General features: G+C 64.4%; 3 protein-coding genes across 10 annotated transcripts; 2 read left to right on the top strand and 1 right to left on the bottom strand.

Moving 5' to 3' along the window:
• The first annotated feature begins 2,089 nt into the window (after positions 1-2,089).
• On the top strand, positions 2,090-4,291 carry GNG13 (G protein subunit gamma 13). 2 transcript variants are annotated; one of them, XM_026485531.3, is made up of 3 exons: positions 2,090-2,196; positions 3,776-3,907; positions 4,098-4,291. In XM_026485531.3, exons 2-3 carry the CDS (start codon positions 3,810-3,812, stop codon positions 4,201-4,203), a joined length of 204 nt encoding a protein of 67 aa, XP_026341316.2. In that variant the 5' UTR covers positions 2,090-2,196; positions 3,776-3,809; the 3' UTR covers positions 4,204-4,291. The 2 variants fall into 2 exon arrangements, with proteins under 2 accessions (XP_026341316.2, XP_057170893.1); XM_057314910.1 differs by lacking the exon at positions 2,090-2,196 and adding an exon at positions 2,478-2,544.
• On the bottom strand, positions 4,260-12,982 carry CHTF18 (chromosome transmission fidelity factor 18). 2 transcript variants are annotated; one of them, XM_026485491.4, is made up of 22 exons: positions 12,831-12,982; positions 12,447-12,641; positions 12,215-12,365; positions 11,880-12,048; positions 11,436-11,528; positions 11,299-11,351; positions 11,080-11,212; positions 10,131-10,340; positions 9,520-9,617; positions 9,165-9,288; positions 8,931-9,082; positions 8,650-8,743; positions 8,254-8,352; positions 8,043-8,173; positions 7,703-7,874; positions 6,561-6,785; positions 6,328-6,477; positions 6,120-6,250; positions 5,276-5,420; positions 5,011-5,157; positions 4,645-4,702; positions 4,260-4,576 (listed from the first exon to the last, which is right to left on the bottom strand). In XM_026485491.4, the coding sequence occupies exons 1-22, from the start codon at positions 12,919-12,921 to the stop codon at positions 4,440-4,442; spliced, it is 2,958 nt and encodes a 985-aa protein (XP_026341276.1). In that variant the 5' UTR covers positions 12,922-12,982; the 3' UTR covers positions 4,260-4,439. The 2 variants fall into 2 exon arrangements, with proteins under 2 accessions (XP_026341276.1, XP_026341275.1); XM_026485490.4 differs by having other exon boundaries at positions 12,215-12,641.
• A 211-nt stretch (positions 12,983-13,193) lies between these two features.
• RPUSD1 (RNA pseudouridine synthase domain containing 1) lies at positions 13,194-16,225 on the top strand. Of its 6 annotated transcripts, none has more exons than XM_057315458.1 (6): positions 13,194-13,322; positions 13,798-13,988; positions 14,091-14,214; positions 14,396-14,445; positions 14,558-14,659; positions 15,133-16,225. In XM_057315458.1, the coding sequence occupies exons 2-6, from the start codon at positions 13,807-13,809 to the stop codon at positions 15,497-15,499; spliced, it is 825 nt and encodes a 274-aa protein (XP_057171441.1). In that variant the 5' UTR covers positions 13,194-13,322; positions 13,798-13,806; the 3' UTR covers positions 15,500-16,225. The 6 variants fall into 6 exon arrangements, with proteins under 6 accessions (XP_057171441.1, XP_026341304.1, XP_026341305.1 ...); XM_026485519.4 differs by having other exon boundaries at positions 14,340-14,445; positions 15,086-16,225; XM_026485520.4 differs by having other exon boundaries at positions 13,196-13,322; positions 15,102-16,225.
• Positions 16,226-17,963: the final 1,738 nt, after the last annotated feature.

Raw genomic sequence — 17,963 nt, 5'->3', positions numbered from 1 at the left:
CTGCTGGTGGCGGTCCTGCCCAGAGGCTCGCGGTGCCCACCACGTCCCCCAGAGGCCCAGCCCACAGTGCCTGTCCACCCATGTGTCAGGATCCCGGCAGTGGGGCCTGGAGCGGCCCTTTCTAGGCCACAGTGAGCATGTTGGGTCTCACCGGCAGCCCAGTTAGTGGAGCTAATTTCAGCATGACGTCTGGTCTCTCTGGACCTGCTCTAGGTGTCTGCGAGGTGGCAGTCAGCTGGAGGACAAGCTGTCACTGCTCCCACCCCGCCACCGCCCCGTCCAGCATCCCGGGAAGGTGAGAATCATGGGTCCTCACAGGCCTTCGAGAGCAGGCGTGCACCAGCAGACCCACCACACAGAGTGGTGGCCTCCATTATTTGGGGCTGCGGTCAGCACGGGGGCCACGTCTAAGCCTGGAGAGCCCACACAGCAGCAGGTATGGCCGGCGCCCAGAGACCGGAAAGAGCACAGCAGTGGGAGAGGAGCAGGACCCCATGCCCCACACAGCTCCCACCTGCAGGACCGGCTCCCACCGTCCTGCCGACGCGCACTGCCGCTCAGCTGCGCTCAGGTGCCCCTGCGGTGTTATTCCCGCACTGTTCTCGGCGGTGACCACAGTGGGGTGTTCAAGCAGCACCCGCAAAGCAAGGCCCGGGAGCAGACCCTCATCACACCTGACTCAGGTCACACCAGGCCTTCTCCCAGCGGACTCTCCAGATGCCGGCCTGGGTGCCTAGTTCTGCAGTCTGAAGAGAAGGCATGACTGGGTGGCAGGGTCAGGGTGGCCCAGGTCTCAGCCCAAACCTTGACCCAGTCCTGAGGGCCAACGTGACGCCCTGCCCTGGACTGCAGCACCCAGGGCCACGGGAGGGTTCAGGGGTGGAGTGAGACCAGCACTGCCGGCCATCTGCCCTGAGGGGACGGCACTGCCCTGGGCTCTAAGCCCTGCACCCCCCACAAATCCATAATAAAAATAATCTCTCATTTTCCTGATGTGCCCCAGTTCCAGAAGTGCCTCCTGACACGTCATGGTGTTGATGCGTGAGAAGAGCCAGGAAGGCACAGCTGACCCCGTTTCACAGAATTGCATCACGGAGGGCTCAGGAGCCCAAAGGGGCAGGGGGCACCCTGTCCTGCCTCCTCGATGAGGACACAATGACCATTCACAGGCCCCCAGCCCAGAGGAGGCTGCCGGAGCTCCTGCCAAAGGCCTAGTCCAGAGAAGCTGGGCCGTGCTGCCTTGTGAGGCTACCGTTGCTGCCCGGGGGGCTCCCCGCCTGGGATGCAGCCTGGGGCCTGCGTCACCCAGTGGCCCCAGGGGCACAGCTCCCCTGAGAGCTGGGCAGCTCAGGCTGCCAGACACACCGGGGGCATCGGGTCTGAGGAGAACAGGATGTGGTCCCATCCCTGAGGGGAGGAGCGCAGAGTGAGCGTCTGGGTCCCACCATGGGCCGGCGGAGGAGCAGGCAGAGAGGGGCCGGGCCTGCGGTGAGGGAGGAACGCCCTCTTCCTCCCCAGAGCCCCCAGAGCTGCTCAGCCTGGGCTTGGGCACCCCTGAGCCAGGCACACCCCCCCAAGGCAGCACATTCCCAGCACGCTCCCTGGGCCTGCACAGAACACATCTGGCTATTCCCAGCCCAGGGTCAACTGAAGCGTGGACGCACACCCAGCCTTCAGGGCAGCTACCCAGTCCACCCGCCACTGGCCTGGGAACAGGCGGCACAGGCTCACACCTGTGGGTGGGTCAGCTCCAATGCAGGGCCACCCACAAGGCCCGTCAGTGGGCACTGCTGAGGCCCAGGGGGCTAGTGTCCTGGCCCCATCCCTGTTACCCTCGCCTGGCCTAGGACTGCAGCCTGTCAGGACACAGGCGGCTGAAAGTCTGTGGTGCCAGCACCACCGCAGGACACCACTGTCCATGGCCAGTGCTGACTCCACACGCCATCCCGGCCTCTCCCACCCGCAGGGGCCGACGGGCGCGCAGGGCGAGGCTGAGTCCCTGGGGTAGGCCCAACCCGCAGGAGGAGGGCAGGGGGGAGGGGGCGGTGCCAGGGCCTGGCCCCAGGTGGCAGGAGTGGGCGGGGCACCTGCCTGCGCTCTGCCCGCCTGTGTGCCCGCTCACTCATTCACTTGGCCCCCGCTGTCACTCACCATCACTTGGTCCTTGTCACTCGGCCCTCGCCGGCACCGTCCAAGGTAGGTCTGACGAACTGGCCCCGCGTGCAGAGCAGGAAGCCGAGGCCGGGGTTTCTGGGACTTGGCAGGTTCCACTGGGATGACCCAGACCATCCTAACCCCAAATGCCACTGCCTGTTGGTCTCGTAGCCGAGGGCGGCTGTCCTGCGCGTCCCAACAGGCCCGACCCCACCGGCGGGGAGGACCCCCTCGGTCTCCGGGCGGGCGGGGCGGGGGCGGGGCGGCCGAAGGGGAGGGAAGCCGCGTCCTGCGCCGTGCGCGCCGCCCGCAGTGCCCGCCGAGCGCCGTGGCCGGGGGCGTCGCGGGGCGCGCGGGACGGGCGGCCGGCTCCGGCGGCGCTGCGCGCAGGTAGGGCAGGCGGGGCAGGCGGGGCAGGCGGTGGGGGCTGCGGGCAGGGCCGCCGCCCCCGCCCCCGCCGCGGAGAGCCCCCAACCACGTGGCTGTCCCGGGCAGGGGTGGGGATGCTGAACTTGGGGTCTCTGGGAGGGGAGCAACCGCATGCCCATTGGCTGCCCCCCCCAAAAAAAGGCCGGCTCTGCTCCCCTACGGCTCTTACCCGTGGCTCGTGACTGACCCTCCCACGACTCCTAGTGTGGCTGCTCTGTCCCCAGCCGACCAGGGCTGACCCCCGCCCAAGATGGAGATCTTCTAGCCTGGAGTCCCTCCACAGGCTGGTGCAGGCAGGGTCACACTCCTGTCACCCCCTGCCCACCCTCCCAAGGTCCAGAAAGCCAGTCCCCTGGTTCTCAGCCTCCCCTGAGGGGAGCAGGGCCTGGGGGCCAGTGAGGGACTCCCTGGGCCCCTGGAGTGGGCTTTGGTGGGGGAGGCAGGAAGCAACCCACTTTGTCAGGCTGGTGCACAAGCAGCAAATGGGCCCAGCGGCTTGTGAACAGTGTGGGGGGCAACACTGGGCAGCAGAAGGCTGTAGCCACTCCAAGTCCCAGACCAGCTGTGCAGCCTGTGACCCCAAGACTCTCAGCACCTACTCCCCCCAGCCCCTTGGCTACAGATGCAAATTGCAGCCAAATCCTCCAGGCCCCAAGATTAATTTCCTCTGGGTAGGCTTTCCCATGCAAAGCAGAGGGAAGGCGCATGAAGGCCAGGCACAGCCCCGCCCCTCACGTGAGGGTCTAGATTGCCCCTCTGCAACCAGGAGTGGGAAGTGGGCCTCCCAGTTGGAGGGTGGGTTTTCAGGAACCCATCTGTGCTATGTGCCTAGTCCTGCTATCGCTAAAACACTGCCCCTTCTCTCTCCAACCAAGAGACCACGCCGTGGTAAGGCTCTGATGGGAGTGGGAGGTGAGGATGCAGAGCTCAGAGTAAAAAGTTTTCTCTGCAGTTAATTAGCCCCAAGAGAGAGGGGCAGGCACACGGGGCCTCATTAGTGCGGCCTCAGCTCCAGGCCCTGCACCCTGTGGACTATGTGGGTGCCTCTGCGGACCCCCCAGGAAAGGGGTGGTACAGCCCTGGGGACCTCCCAAGCAGTAGACTGGGTGTCAGTCTGCTGGGGAGGAAGCATCTGGGGGGGTGACTGCAGGCTGGCAGCCCCCTGGCTGTTGCTTCCTCCTGTGTCCTCTAGCCCCAGGCTGGCCACTTCCGAAGCTCCCGACGCCATGGAGGAGTGGGATGTGCCCCAGATGAAGAAAGAGGTGGAGAGCCTCAAGTACCAGCTAGCCTTCAAGAGGGAGATGTCGTCCAAGACCATCCCTGAGTAAGTGCCCAGGACCCCACGGAGCCTCGGCCCCACCCCACCCAGGGCCAGCTCGGATGTGCATTTCATTTCCCTGCCCTACATTCGTTTGCATGAGCCAGAAACACAGCCCTGCACCTTGCCGTCGGGCAGCCCTTCCACAAAGCCAGGCACCCCCCTGCTCAACCCTCCCCACCCTGCCCGACCACAGGCTCCTCAAGTGGATCGAGGATGGGATCCCCAAGGATCCGTTCCTGAACCCCGACCTGATGAAGAACAACCCATGGGTGGAGAAGGGCAAGTGTGCCATCCTGTGAGGTCCCCCCGCCCTGCGCCCAGCCAGGCTCTCGCTTCTGTAGGGAGGACAGCTCTATAAAGGGGTGACTTTTATAAAGACTTTGTGAGAGCATCCGTGCTTTTGTACATTTTCTGATGGAGAAAAGGCAACACGACAGCATCAAGCGTGGGCCCTGGGGCGTCTCATGTGGACCCAGGGCATCCAGCGTGGGTTGAGGTACCCAGCGTGGGCTCACGGTGTCGGGTGCAGCCCCGGCTACAGCAGGTCCTTGATGCAGACGCTGCGCCGCACGGCATTGGAGACACCCTCCTTGAAGCGAAACCAGACATCACTCCTGCCCACCGCCGTGCCTATGCGCCACACAGCTGTCTCGGTCTCAGGGGCCGCATCTCCTGTGGAGGCCGCACAGTTGCTCCTCTGCCTCGCCCCAGCCCCTCCCGCCCTCCCGTGCCCCACACACCTGCATTCAGGGCTGCCGCTCTCTTGATGACCACACGACCAAAGAAGTCCCTCTCAGGCTGAAGGGGGCAGGCTGGTCAGGCTCTCAGGACAGACCCATGGCGGGCACTCCCTGCCCTGGGGGTAGGGCCCGAGGCCCCCTCCCAGGGAGGAGCAGATGCCCACCTCCCCTTCTCAGGCCCGCTTCACGCTGGAGCAGAGCCCCTCAGCACGTATCCCTTCGGTCCCTCATCACCCACATGGCAGCCTCCTCCCGCCACAAGCGGCAGAGCCCCCTCTTGCCCAGATGGGAAGCTGGAACCCCCAAGGCTGAGCACAGGCAGGTGACAGGCCCCCCGGGGCTGAGAGCCAGCCCCACCCCTCACACCTTTTCCTCCAGGGCCGCTCTCTTCAGGATGCGCTCCAGCCGCCGCTCTAGCCGCTGCTCCTCATGGCTGCGTGAGGTGGGTGGCTGTGCGCCTTTCTCCCCGGCACCCCCCAGTGGAGCCTTGGCCCCTGGGGGAACCCCGTCCACCTGCGGACAGATGGTGTGGTGAGGGCTGACTGGGCAGGGCCACTCCAGGGACAAGATCCCTTCCAGCGAGCCTGCCCTCCAAGGCCTGGCTCTGGCCCAGAGCCCAGGGAAGGCTTACCTGGGGGCTGTCCCCAACCCGCGCCAAGGCCTCTGCCCGCCGCATCTTCTCCATCTCGATCTCGCGGGCAATCAGCTGCTTGGCCTGGTAGGTGAGGGGTTTTCGGGCGGGCAGCTCAGGAAAGCGACAGACCTCCTCCACATTCCTGCTCTCAGGAAGGGTCAAAGGTGAGCGCCATCCGCAGGCACCACCAGGCGCTACCTGCCTCTCTTGATGACCACACGACCAAAGAAGTCTCTCTCGGGCAGACGGACACCAAAAAGCGGGAGGTGCGGTGTGTGTCTCAGTCCTGGCAATACAATGCCTGGGCCCCACAGCAGCAGGGGATGACCCACCCCAAGCCAGTTTCCCCAACTGCTTGTGGGCATGAGAAGGGAGCCATCCCAGGGCTGCAGAATGAAGAAACGAGACGACAGGGCAGCGCCCAGACTCCAGGCTAGGGCTGAGCACCGGGAACTGCCACCATTACTGCCTCCTTGCAAATGGCACAGACAGGGATGGGCACTGGTCCCCTTGTTGGGCAGCGGGGCCCCGGGGAACATCTCAGGATGGGGCAGCAGCCCTGGGGAGCTCGAGGGCCCTCTGGGGGCAGCGCCTGGGGGACACTGAGGCAGGCAGAGCTTCTGCAGTAAGCCTCAGGTCCCAGGGCCGTACCTGAGTTGAGACACCCCACCTCACAATCAAATCTGGGCAAGCACTGAGCTAGAACGGACCCCCTACCACTGCCCCAAAGACGGAAAAAGAGAGACTCACACCTCACCAAGATTCCTGGCCTGAGTGCCAGAGCACCTGGAGCCCAGCCTCCTGTCCCTGGCACCCTGCCCCAGGTGCTGCCCAGACTCACGGCTCTAGCCTATAGACGTACTGCCCGTCGGGCAGGCGCTCCTGACGGTAGGTGAGGCTGTAGGCCAGCATGGTGCCCACGAGGCCAGCCAGCTGCTGCTTCTCACGAGCGCTGTACAGCTGCGTGCTCACCTGTGGGCAGGGATGCTGAGCGTGGCCAGGGCCTGCCCCCACCAGCAGCCCCACCCCCACTCTGAGGAGGCACTCACAGGGCGCAGCTTGGGCGCAAGGATGTCCAGAATCAGGCAGAGGCCGTCCAGGACGAGAGCCTGAGGGGCAGTTCGACTGCGGGTGGTGGGTGCGACGCCCGCCACCAGCGTCTGGATGAGGTTCTGTGTCCGGCTTGTCCGGTTCTGGGCCTGGGGTGGAGGAGGAAGCGGGCCTAGGTAACCTAGGATCCCTGGGCCAGACCGCAGGCCCGGGCAGGGTGCAGGGGACACACCTCCTGCTGGCTGCTGGGGAAAGCAATCCTCGGCACGTGGCTGGACGCAAAGAGCAGGTGGAAGGCTGCCGGCAGGAAGGGCAGGTAGCGCAGCAACTGGAAACTCTGGCCATGGTGGGCAGCGCGGCTCAGCAGGTCGTCAAAGGCCAGCCAGTCAAGGGCCGTGCACACAGTCCCCAGGCTGGAATCCCGCAGCCGCAAGCGCAGGAAGTTGTCGAACAGGCCCTGGGGGTAAGCAGGCGGGTGGGCCGCTGAACCCCCAGCCTCAGCCGCCAGCCCCCACACAAGCACCCCTGCACCCCGCCACCTCCTCTCTCTGGGACAGCTGCTAAAACCAGCCAGTGGCCCTGGGGCCCCAAAGAAGCCAGGAAGGCCCAGCCTGCCGCCCCACTGTGTGGACCAAAACCCTGAGAGGTACAGGAAAGAAGCCCCGCCCATGACTGCCTCAAGGAGCCCACAGGCCCCGTGCCCACACCCCCCCAAAGGAAGCTCTGGACCAGCACGGAAGACACGGATCCCCTGCTCTTGTTCCACGTGACACTCCCACCCCCTTGGGGCGTAGCACAACCCTCCCCATAGCTTCCAGATTTACTCAGACCCACAGCCACTAATCCAAAGCTGCTTAGTCAGGGAGCCAGCTTAGGCCAGGCTTCCCGGGGGGTTGGGGGGGTGGGGGGGGCATCTCTGCCACCTGCTCAAGCCAAAACTTTGCCCTGCCTGCTCCACGCATGTCCCTGTTCCCGCAGCTCACGTCCAGGATGGGGACCCTCCCACGCACTGACTCAGGCTGTCCAGCCGCTCCAGCCCCACTCACGTGCGTCCCGACCAGCAACCAGAGTGACCCCCTGAGTCAGAGGACTCCCCCACCACACACCCAGCCCACCTCCCCTCCCTGCCAGCCCACGCTGGCCACCACCCCGCCGCCCCCAGCACCAGCTAGTCCCTCCTCCCGGGCCCCTGTACCTGCTGGCCATCATCTCTGAGAGAGCTCCCTGATGCCCTGTGTCCGCAACCCCGTGCTCCCACCCCGTTTCTCCTTGAGCCTGACACCGTCTGAAGCGTCTCCCGCTCTCTGGGCACAGGACGCAGCCAGAGGCTAGCGTACCGGCACCCCAGAAACATTCATGATGGTGCGAGGTTACCTGGACCACCTTCTCGTGCTCGCCTGCAGAGGCAGCCACGTGCAGGATGTGGTAGAACCGCTGGGAAGCCATGGTCAAAGCCGCCTCAGCAGTGCGGGGCCCCAGACCCAGGTGCCCATCACTGAGCAGGAGCATGTGTGGGGGCGGGGCCGGCTCCTGGCCCCAGCGTTGCCTGCAGAGGGGTGCCAAGGCTGCAATGGGGACCTGCCTCTTCAACCCCCTCGTGGTGCCCTGCTCCCCGAAGCGGCCCCGACGTCTGCACTGGAGGTCCCGAAGAGCACCCCGGGGCCCGTGCGGCACTGCGCCTGTCGCTGGAGGCGGGACTGGCCTGCCCGCTTACCTCTGGGCTCGGGGTAGCTGGAACACCTCCTGCCACACGGAGAAGAGCCCCTTGCGCTGGTCCTTGAGACCGACTCGGGTGGTCTGCACAGCCCACACACTCAGCTGCCGCCGGCCCCGCCCATGAAGAAACTGGACAGGGGGGCAGGGGCTGATGAGAGGCGGCTGAGCCCCGTCGCACCCCAGCAGCAGCCCCCGACGCACCTGCGCACCTGCAGGGTGTTGATGCAGGCACGGATGTCATTGTCCGTCTTCTCACAGAGAGCTGCCAGCGCTCCCGGGTCGGCCCGCATGCCCTGTCGCACGGAGATCTGCAGGGAGGCGGGAGGGTGGGCGGCTGCTCCCCCAGAAACCCTCTCTGAGAGCCCCTCTTCCCTAGAACACAAATGATCCCCGCGGACCAGCCTTGGTCCCTGCATCGAACCATCTACTGCCAAAGAGCAAACGGGTCCAGCCGCCCCCACATCCTGGGGCCAGCCGGGGGATGGGGCCCTGGATGGGAGAGGGGATGGCAAGAGAGAGGGAGACATGCAGGGGCAGGGACAGGGGACACATCCCCCAACTCCGCAGCCCCCAGTCACGTGTCCCCCGCCCCAGCCCTCACAGACCTCCTGCAGCCGCTGCGTGAGCCTCGAAGACAGTATGGGCGGGAAGTGGAGCAGGAAGGCTTGCTGTCTCAGCTGCCTCAGGGAGGGCACAAACCTGCAGGGGGACGGGCATGTGCACACCACGCCACCCGGCCGGGGACATCAGGATGTGTGCCTCAGCCCAGCAGGCAGAGGCAGCCAGGTAGGGTTGGGGGGACACCCTCCCAGGGGCCCTCTGCCCTCCTGTGGAGGCCCCACCACCACGACCCTCCCTGTGCAAAGCTCTGCTCCCCCCCACTCACTGGTCATTGCAGATGCAGATGATTGGCCTCATCAAGAGCCCCCCCTCGGCCCGGTGCCGCCGTCCCCCACTTGTGGGAACAATCGGACCCCCTGACTCTGCATGCTGTGGGCCCTTGCGGTCCAGGATGCTCAAAAGAACATTGATGGCAGCCTAGGGAATGCAAAAAGGACACAGTGAGCCCTAGCCGTTGCCCACCCACCTGCCCACCCACTAGGGCACCCAGGAGGCCCACCACAGGGGCCCCGTCGATCTCATCGATGACCAGGCAGTTGGGCTTCCCGCCAGCACCCAGCACCGACTCCATCTGCGTGGCCGCCTCAATGCACGTGCGGAAGGCCTCAGGGCTGCGGTCATCACTGGAACCATGAGGCCAGGGGTAGAGCCGTCAGGGCAGCGTGGCCGCGGCCAAGACAGCAACCAAGGTCCCTGAGAGGCAGTCTCCAGGGCTGAGCCACCACGCCTACACCTCCAGGCTACCACCCCAGCATGGCCTGAGAAAGCAAGAACTCCACTCCACCATCCCCACCTCCAACCCACTGGGGTCTCAGGGCTGAGTCAGGACAGAGGCTGGCCTCCCTGCCACTCACCTTGCATTCATCTCCACCACGCAGTACCCAGCATGACGCGCAATCACATGAGCCAGGGTGGTCTTGCCAAGCCCCGGGGGCCCACACAGCAGCGCCACCTGCAGCCAAGACAACGCAGATACACACCTGCTACTACCTGTTACTGCTCTGGGGACCCCCACCCCGCCTGACCTCAAGGCTGAAAACCCTGTCCCATGAGACCTGCTACTGAGGGATGCAGGGATGAGGGACCCCACCGTGGTGACCGAACAAGAGCAGACCCCACATGCTTGTGCTTCATGCATGACATGTCAGAACCAGACAAAGTCCTACGTGACACAAGCAACGAGATCTGACAGGCACAGCTATTCCTGGCACGACGGACCCCCAGAAACCACCGTCACCGTAAGCATCCTGGGAAGGACCAGAACCCTCCAGAGAGACACACCTTACCCGAGTCATCAGAACAGACTCAGAGTCCAATGCACAGCACTGACATTCCCCAGCAACACGCTGACACTGTAACGCCCCAGCTGCGGGGGCACTAAATGTGCCACGGGGCCCCGAGAGGCTGCCCGGCAGCACATCCCCTGGGCTCAGACATGGCCGTGGCACAGCCATCTGGGGCTCACCTTCTGCCGGGGCCGCCGGCTCGCGTCCAGCTCAGCCTCTAGCATGTCCTCCAGCACCTGCTCGTGGCTTTTCCATTTGCTGGAGCCTGGGGCCTCCTTGCCGCCCCGGGTCAGCTCCGCACTGGGCCTTGGCTTCCTAGCGGGCCTCTCTCGGCCGAACACCACCAGGTCCCACAGCTTCAGCCACTTGAGGAGGCAGCGGTTAGTGAACTGCAGGAAGGGAAGCGCGGCCTGGAGGAACCACCAGCACCCAGGACTCCCTTTGCCTGCCCTTCCTATCGACCTGCTTTCGTGAGCCCCAGACAACATACAAGGAGGCCAGAGCTAAGTGACCAGTGACAAGTGACCAGTGCCTGAGGTTATCCTGCCAGTGAGTGACAGAGTGAGGTTCACACCAGGCACTCCATCCCTGCAACACTGACCCCTGCAGGAACCCCCACCATCCCCAGGAGTATCCCAGCATCAGCTTCAATAAGAATGAAAAAGAAACAGAAACTCCAGGTGGTTGGCGGGGGGGGGGGGGGGGGGGGCTGGATCCCCAGCCCAGGTCACAGGTGACTTAGAGCATGCCAGCCCCATGCTGGCCTCAGTGTCCCCACCTACAATTCAAATTGGCAAATCAAAACTATCTCTTCCGGGGCACCTGGGGGGCTCAGGCTGTTAAACGTCTCCCTTCGGCTCAAGTTGATCGCAGAGTTCTGGGATCGGGCCACATCAGGCTGCCTGCTCATTGGGGAGTCTGCTTCTCTCTCTGCCCCTGCCCATGCTCACGCTATCTCACTCCCCCAAATAAATAAATAAATAAAATCTTTAAAAAAAAAAAAAAAAAAGACCATCTTTTTCATTCTAACGCTCCATGAGCTGGCAACATAACAGCTAGCTGAATTCTGCACTTTTCGTTTTTGGCAACAAAAGAGCCCATAATGCTTGAACAAGAATAAAGTCTTACGTCGTCACTAAGCAGCTCCGTGTAGGACCGAGGGGCGAACTCATCCACCCAGAGGCAGTGCTGGGAGTCATCTTGGTTGCTGGCCAGCTCTTCCTCAGGAGCCGCCAAAGGCTGGACCTCCTCCGACCTGAGGCTGGAGAATACCGTGCGTTTGGAGGGACCGCACACCCCCCCCGACTACAGGCTGAAGGTCAGGGGTGCAAGGGCCCACCGTGTCACCTGCGAAGTGTGTCTGAGAGCCGATGGGCCTCCTCGAGCAGCTGCTGCCTCCGCTATGCAAACACCAGAGGTTGGGATCCAGATGGCTCCAACATGCAGACCCCCAGAGCCACCCTTCTCTTCCCAACAAGCCCCACCTCACTGTCGACCTGCTCCTTCAGGGACACGAAGGACACCCCCAACAGATCCAGCTGCCCATGGCCTCGCCACCAGATATCAGGGAAAGGGGTCTGTAGGGAAGTGAGGGCAGCATTCATCACCTTCCAGAATGTAACCAGCAACAGACCCCTTCCCAACAGTGCTCAGGGACCCAGGGAGCATTTTTCAGATTGAACAGATCAACAACAGGACAAGCCCCCTCTCTAACCAAGAATTCCAAGGAAAAAAGACACTGGGATGGGAAGAACTCTAAGGAAGAAAAAAAAAGAGACAAAAAAGAGATATGAGGGGGAAGGGGAGAGGGAGTCAAGCCCGGTGAACTTCCTGAGGGGTCCCCAAGGTCCCAGTGGGGATATGAGGTCTAGGACTCTCCTGGACAGCACTGAGCCCCCCACCTCCCCTTGCGGCCACACAGCACCCACCTGCACCCCTGTGCCCACTGGGTCAGCTCGAAGGACCAGAAAAGCCCGGCTGCCACCCGTGGAGGTCACACTGACATAGTCCTCCAGGACAGGGGGCCGCCTCAGGACAGGATTTCGGGCTGCCAGCGAGGCCTGCAGGAGACCCACATAAGCACCAGCATCCAAGGGCCTGGGAAAGGACAGTGACTGTCTTGGGGTCTCTCGCCTCCTGCTACCATCACAGGAAGCCAGATCCACTCAACTATACATCCCTCCCACCTACCCTCCGCCCCAGGCCTCCGGAAATCCAGGGCCCTTCCACAATCCCTGGGACACCTGTGCCCCAAGCCACACACCCCTTGCCCCACAGCTCAGCGGGGACCTCAGGACTCGGTGGGGGGGTGATGTCCCCGGCAGGGGAGTCAGGAAGGAGCGGCTCTTCCACCTCCTCGGGCCTGAAGTTCAGCTTCTTGACGACTTCCAGCCGAAGCCGCTTGACCCTGGGGGCTGGGGAGGCAGAAGGAAGGAACAGAGGCTCTTCCCCAGCCTCACACTCCGCCCCTGTGCCCTGGGCCCCTGTGGACATACTGGGGGGCAAGGCCCTGTCTCTCGAGATGTGGTCGGCCAGCTGCCTTTTCTTCGCACTGCCTTTGTGGTTCCCTGGAGGTCCACCTGGAGAGCAGTGAGTGGCAGCGTCCCCTCCAGCAACGGCCTCCTCGAACGTCAGCCGGGACAGGCCCGCCGTGGGCCAGGGGTCCCTGGAGGGTGACAGAGCCGCCGTGCCTGCCAGGACAGAAAGTTGACAGCTGCTGCGCCAGGTCGGCGCGTCCCCTCATACTGGCAAGAGGCCTGCCAACGACCGCGCCCGGAGGGCCCTTCTCGTTCCAGCCTCGCGGCCCCCGTTCTCCTCCCCTCCTCCAGGCAGCCCTCCCGGACTACAGGGGACGGGGCTGCAGCGGGGCCCGCGCCCACCTTCCAGCTCGGCCAGCACCTCCAGCTCGTCCGCGAACTGGCTCTGGAAGTCGTCCTGGGCAGCGCCCAGCTCAAGCTCGGGGTCCCCCATGGCGCCCGCTGCCACCGGACCAGCCGCCCGCTCCGAACCTCCCGCGCCGCCGCCGCGCGCCGTGCCCGCCCCCAGCGTCCCGGCGCCGCCAATCTCTGGCCGGCGTGCCCGGCGCCGCTCGCCATTGGCCAACGGGAAGAGTGGGGCGGAAGGGGGCTGCGCGCGCAGCCGGGGCGGGGCCGGCCAGTGCGTCGGCCCTGCACGCTCACCGTTGGCCCGTACGGCTGCCCGTCCGTGGCGTGGGCGGGGCGCGGGCGGGGCGCGGGCGGGGCTGCGCGCTCCGGCTGGGCCCTGTGAGGCGCGGCTCCGGGGTCGCTGGGTCGCCAGGCGCGGGGGCGAGGGGCTGGAGCCAGGGCCCGGCAGCGGCCTCGCGGGGCCCGGGCGGCGCGGCCGGGCTACAGGTCGGTCCCGGAGTGGGCGGGGCCGCGGGAGGTGTTCGCAGGCGGCCTGCGCCCATCAGACGCAGGGGGCGGGGGCTACCGGGGAGGGGGTGTCTGCGTGGTGGGAGGGGGCGTAGGAGGCCCCCCCTCACTCGGCTGACCTGGCGCTCCCTGGCCGTGGGGGGCGCGCAGCTCCTCTCCTTGCCACTCCGCTCAGGAAAAGGCCCCCGTGGCGCGTTGGTGCCCCGTCCCGCGGGGCGGGGGTGTCCGCGGGGGTGGGCCGGAGAGCAAGGCTGCTTCTCCCGGTTTGGGCAGCCCCACGGTCCGAGCTCAGAGGTGGGCGTGGAGAGGGACCTCGCGGGTGCACACGCCGTGGGGCTGTGCGCTTGGCTGACACCGCGTCAGCGGCTTCCCACCCACGACCCTGGGGACCCTGATGAGGCCAGTGCCGGACTCCCCGTGAGCCCCCACGCCACGCGCTTGCCCTGCGTTGCAGGCCTCCAGCATGGAACCCGGACGAATAGAGAACTTGTCCGTGGTGTACCAGAGCCAGGACTTCCTGGTGGTGAACAAGCACTGGGACCTGCGTATCGACAGCAGGATGTGGCGCGAGACTCCGACCCTCCAGAAGCAGCTGCGCCACCACTTTCCTGAGTTGGCGGATCCTGACACCTACTATGGGTTCAGGTAGCAGAGGCCGGCCCTGATCGCCCCCAGCGGCTTCTGTGGGAGGAAGTGGCCACCCCCCACCCCTGGTCTCGCCAGCCCTGACCCCCTGCCCCATGTCAGGTTCTGCCACCAGTTGGACTTCTCCACCAGCGGGGCGCTCTGTGTGGCCTTGAACAAGGCGGCAGCGGGCAGCGCTTACAAGTGCTTCAAGGAGCGGCGCGTCACCAAGGCTTATCTGGCTCTGGTAAGGCCTGACCAGTCCCCCGGGCAGGGGATTCCAACCCTCAGCTGCTTTGGCAGACCGTGAGTGTCAGGCGGGCTCCCCGGCAGTGGCGGGTGGCCCTGAGAGCAGCTTGTGAGTCTGCCCAGCAGGTGCGGGGACACGTGCGGGAGAACCGGATGACCATCAACTATGCCATTGGCAGGAACAGCACCGAGGGTCGGGCTCACACCATGTGCATCGAGGGCACTCAGGGTACGGAGGGCAGGACTCATCACCCAGTGGGGGCCCTGAGGGAGCTGGGCTGAGGTGGGTCGGGCTCTGTGCGTGTCCAGCCAACCCTCACACCTCATCTTGCTCTGCACAGGCTGCGAGAACCCGAAACCAAGCCTTACAGAGCTGGTGGTTCTGGAGCATGGGCTGTATGCCGGCGATCCTGTCTCCAAAGTACTGCTGCAGCCCCTCACAGGTGTGTCCCGGGGCAGGGAAGGAAGCTTTCCAGGCCCGCTTGCTGTCTGCTAACGGTGCCCCCCCGCACGTGCACCAGCATCTCTTCATGCAGGGTACTGTGGTGTTTTTGTTGTCCATGAGAGGAAGTGGTGGCAAGGGGCAGAGCGACCAGCCTGGGGCCACTCCGCTCTTTTCACCCGCCTGTCCTGGGCCTTGCTATCCTGGAAGGCCAGCGGGGTTCTCCAGCACACCTGGCTTTGCCCCTACTGGCAGTGACCTCGGGGTTGACTCCTTTTCTAAGCTCTGACATTCTCGTCTGTAACGGAAAACAGGGTGTGCCATTTCTAGGAGTTTTGTGGGGCTTGAAGAGGGCAACGGGGGATAGGGTTAGGGATGATGTGAGTGAGTGCGGGGTGGGCACGGAATGGCACCCCCACCCTACCAGTCCCCTTGGCTCACAGGTCGGACACACCAGCTGCGTGTGCATTGCAGTGCCCTCAGCCATCCTGTCGTGGGGGACCTGACGTACGGGCAGGCACTGGACCAAGAAGACCAGCCGTTCCGCATGATGCTGCACGCCTTTTATCTGCGCATCCCCACTCACGCCGAGCGTGTGGAGGCCTGCACACCAGATCCCTTCGTGCCGGCGCTCGATGCCTGCTGGAGCCCCCACACCCTGGTGCAGTCACTGGACCAGCTCGTCCAGGTCCTGAAGGCTGCTCCAGACCCTGATCCCACAGAAGGGAGCCCTGGGCCTTGCAGCACTCCCACGCCCCCCAGCAAGCCCCCTGAGACAGAGGCACAGCGGTCCTCATGCCTGCAGTGGCTATCAGAGTGGACCTTGGAGCCTGACAACTGAGCGCAGCTGGGTGGGAGTGGCCGGCTGGGCCCAGGAGGGGATGGGGGCTGCAGGGGAAAGCCCCTGGCCCATCGTGAGTCAGGGGTGTCCCTGTGTATGGCCACACTATGGATGGGGCCTGAGGCCCTGGTTAGGCCTAGAGAGGGGCTGGCAGGACCAGCAGGGGGAGCCAGGCTGCCGGCAGTTTGGAGGATGGGACCTCCCTCCGAGCCCCCCTCCCTGGGGAGGGGAAACCAAGGCCTGCCTTCCTGGCTCCAAAGTTTCCTTCCTAGGGCCTTGTTTTATAGATTTGCCTAGGGTCACTCTGTAAGAGACAGAGCCAACAGTAGGGCCGGCCTCGAGTTAGGCTTTTGCTGGGCCCCCGGGCCTCAGAGCACGTGCTCCTCATTGCTCTTCTCGGACCTTCTGTGTGGGTCAGTCTATCCTGGCTGGGTCTTCTCCACCTGTGGACCCTGACCCGTCCTGCCCAGCCAATGCTGCCTCGTGCCTTTGCTTTTACCAGACTCTGCTTGTGGGCCTCCTCCTCCCCACCCACACGGCACATGGGGAAGGGTCTGAGCCACGCCCCTCGATCCTCTCACAGGGCCTAGGCTGCCACAGGTCCTCAGACTGCAGCTGGGGAGCAAGAGTGGCCAGCCCTCATCTCTTCCATCCTGAATGACGTGCCCACGTCGGCCTAGTTGCAGCTGAGCTCCGGGGCCTCAGAATAAATACTCAGTGACTGACCTCATGAGTGACTATGAATCCATCTGATGGGGAGCTTTTGGGGGCCCCAGACCCCTGCTGTCTTCCCTGCACTGGGCAGATCTCTGCTCTAGGGCCCTCAGCAGGAGCCAGGCTGGACCTCGTGGTTCAGGTTGCTGACCTGTCCTTCCCCTGCCATGCAGTGAGCACCCTGCAGTCTAGTGTGAAGGCTGGGCTCTGGGTGGAGCACTGAAATTGGATCAGCCCTGTTCCTAGAGATCCCCAGCTCTCCTAGCCAAAAGCATTGTAGCGCCCATCTGTTCTCACCAGGGTCCCTCCCTAGAGCCATTGTCCCCACGTCCTCCTTAGGGCCCTCCAGCATCAGAACACCAGCTACCCTGCAGGGTGGGCACTCGTGGCTGGGGTGGGCCCTGGGGGAGAGCAGAGGGCAGGCGTGGCCAGCTAGAGGACACTGGTCTGGACTCCTTGGCCTGATGGGGCTCATGGGCTGGGCCTACAGAGCAAACAGCAGAGAAGTTGGAGGGCGGACAGACAGACTGGTAGCCCCCAACGTAGGGAGATAGGATAGGAAGGTGCACAGGGCTAGGCCCCACCCTGTGGAATGTATGTTGCCCCACCCCCAGCCCTGCTCTCCCCTTGAAAGGTCAGCTTGACGCCTTGAGTCCCCCAGGACCCAGAGACCATCCACAGGCCAGATCCAGACCTTGCTTCGTACAGGTCGGCCTCAGCCGAGGCCGTGGAGCTCAGACACTGGAGTGCACACTGCCTGTCTGCCCTTCAACACACACCCTAGCTGTGAGTGGGCAAGGTTTGGAAGCTGTGGGAATCGAGCAGGGTCTCCTGGACAAGGATCAAAAGGAGCGTTTCCTCAGGCAGGCGAGAGAAGCCAGACAGACGCTGCAGGTGGGGCAGGCCTGTGACAGGCTAGCTCCTAGGGGCACGTGTGCTGGTGGGGCACTGCCCCCAGTGCTGCCGGGAGGCCAGGAGCACATACAGCTCTATATGGTGATGGGTCGTTCCAGGGCTAGGCAGCGGTCCTCCAGCTGTTAGCCCTCTGGGGTCAGCGTGTCCGCCCGGTCAGCGTGTCTGCTTGGCCCTGAAGCAGGCCCTTTGGGCATGTGCAGCCCTACTTGTGCTGCTGGCTAAACCAGCGTCCCAGGGTTCAAGGCCCGGTACCCTCCTGGCCCTGCCAAATGGGAGTTGCACCCCTCCCAGGCGATGAGGAGAGCGAGGACTCAGCCCGAGGCACCTGGCCCCCCCCCACCCTAGCTGGGGCACCTCCCATTCGGCCCCAGAGGCCCCAGCTCTTGGAGCTGCTCCATCCTGGGGGCACGTGTGGCACAGCTCTTTGCCACTGAGGTCACTGACCTGGTGCCTGCACCCCTCTTACCCCCCAGCACACGTGTACAAACATGTGTGCTCACAGGGCAGAAATCACCACGCGCCTCACTGAACCCAGTTACCATGTTGGATTCCCTGCAGGAAACACATGCATCAAACCTGCATGTAGTTGTGGGTGCTCCCAGACACACGTGCGTGCACAAAAACACCCGCACGCATCATAGATGCAGACACGCACACGTATGAAGGCACATCCGATCCTCAGGGCACAGACACATCCTCCAGGGGGAAGGAGTGTGTGCTGGGCGGCTGCCAACCGTGAGCTCAGCCTCGCGCTCCCCCAGGGCTGGAGAGCAGGTGTCTGCTGTGCCGAGGCCCCCAGGGGTGGGCATGGCAGCCTCACCTGACACAGCCCTGG

The sequence above is a fragment of the Ursus arctos genome, unplaced genomic scaffold (genome assembly GCF_023065955.2).
Source record: "Ursus arctos isolate Adak ecotype North America unplaced genomic scaffold, UrsArc2.0 scaffold_2, whole genome shotgun sequence".
Lineage (NCBI taxonomy): Eukaryota > Metazoa > Chordata > Mammalia > Carnivora > Ursidae > Ursus > Ursus arctos.
Note: the sequence above shows the minus strand (reverse complement) of the source record. Positions and strands in the feature narration are given on the sequence as shown.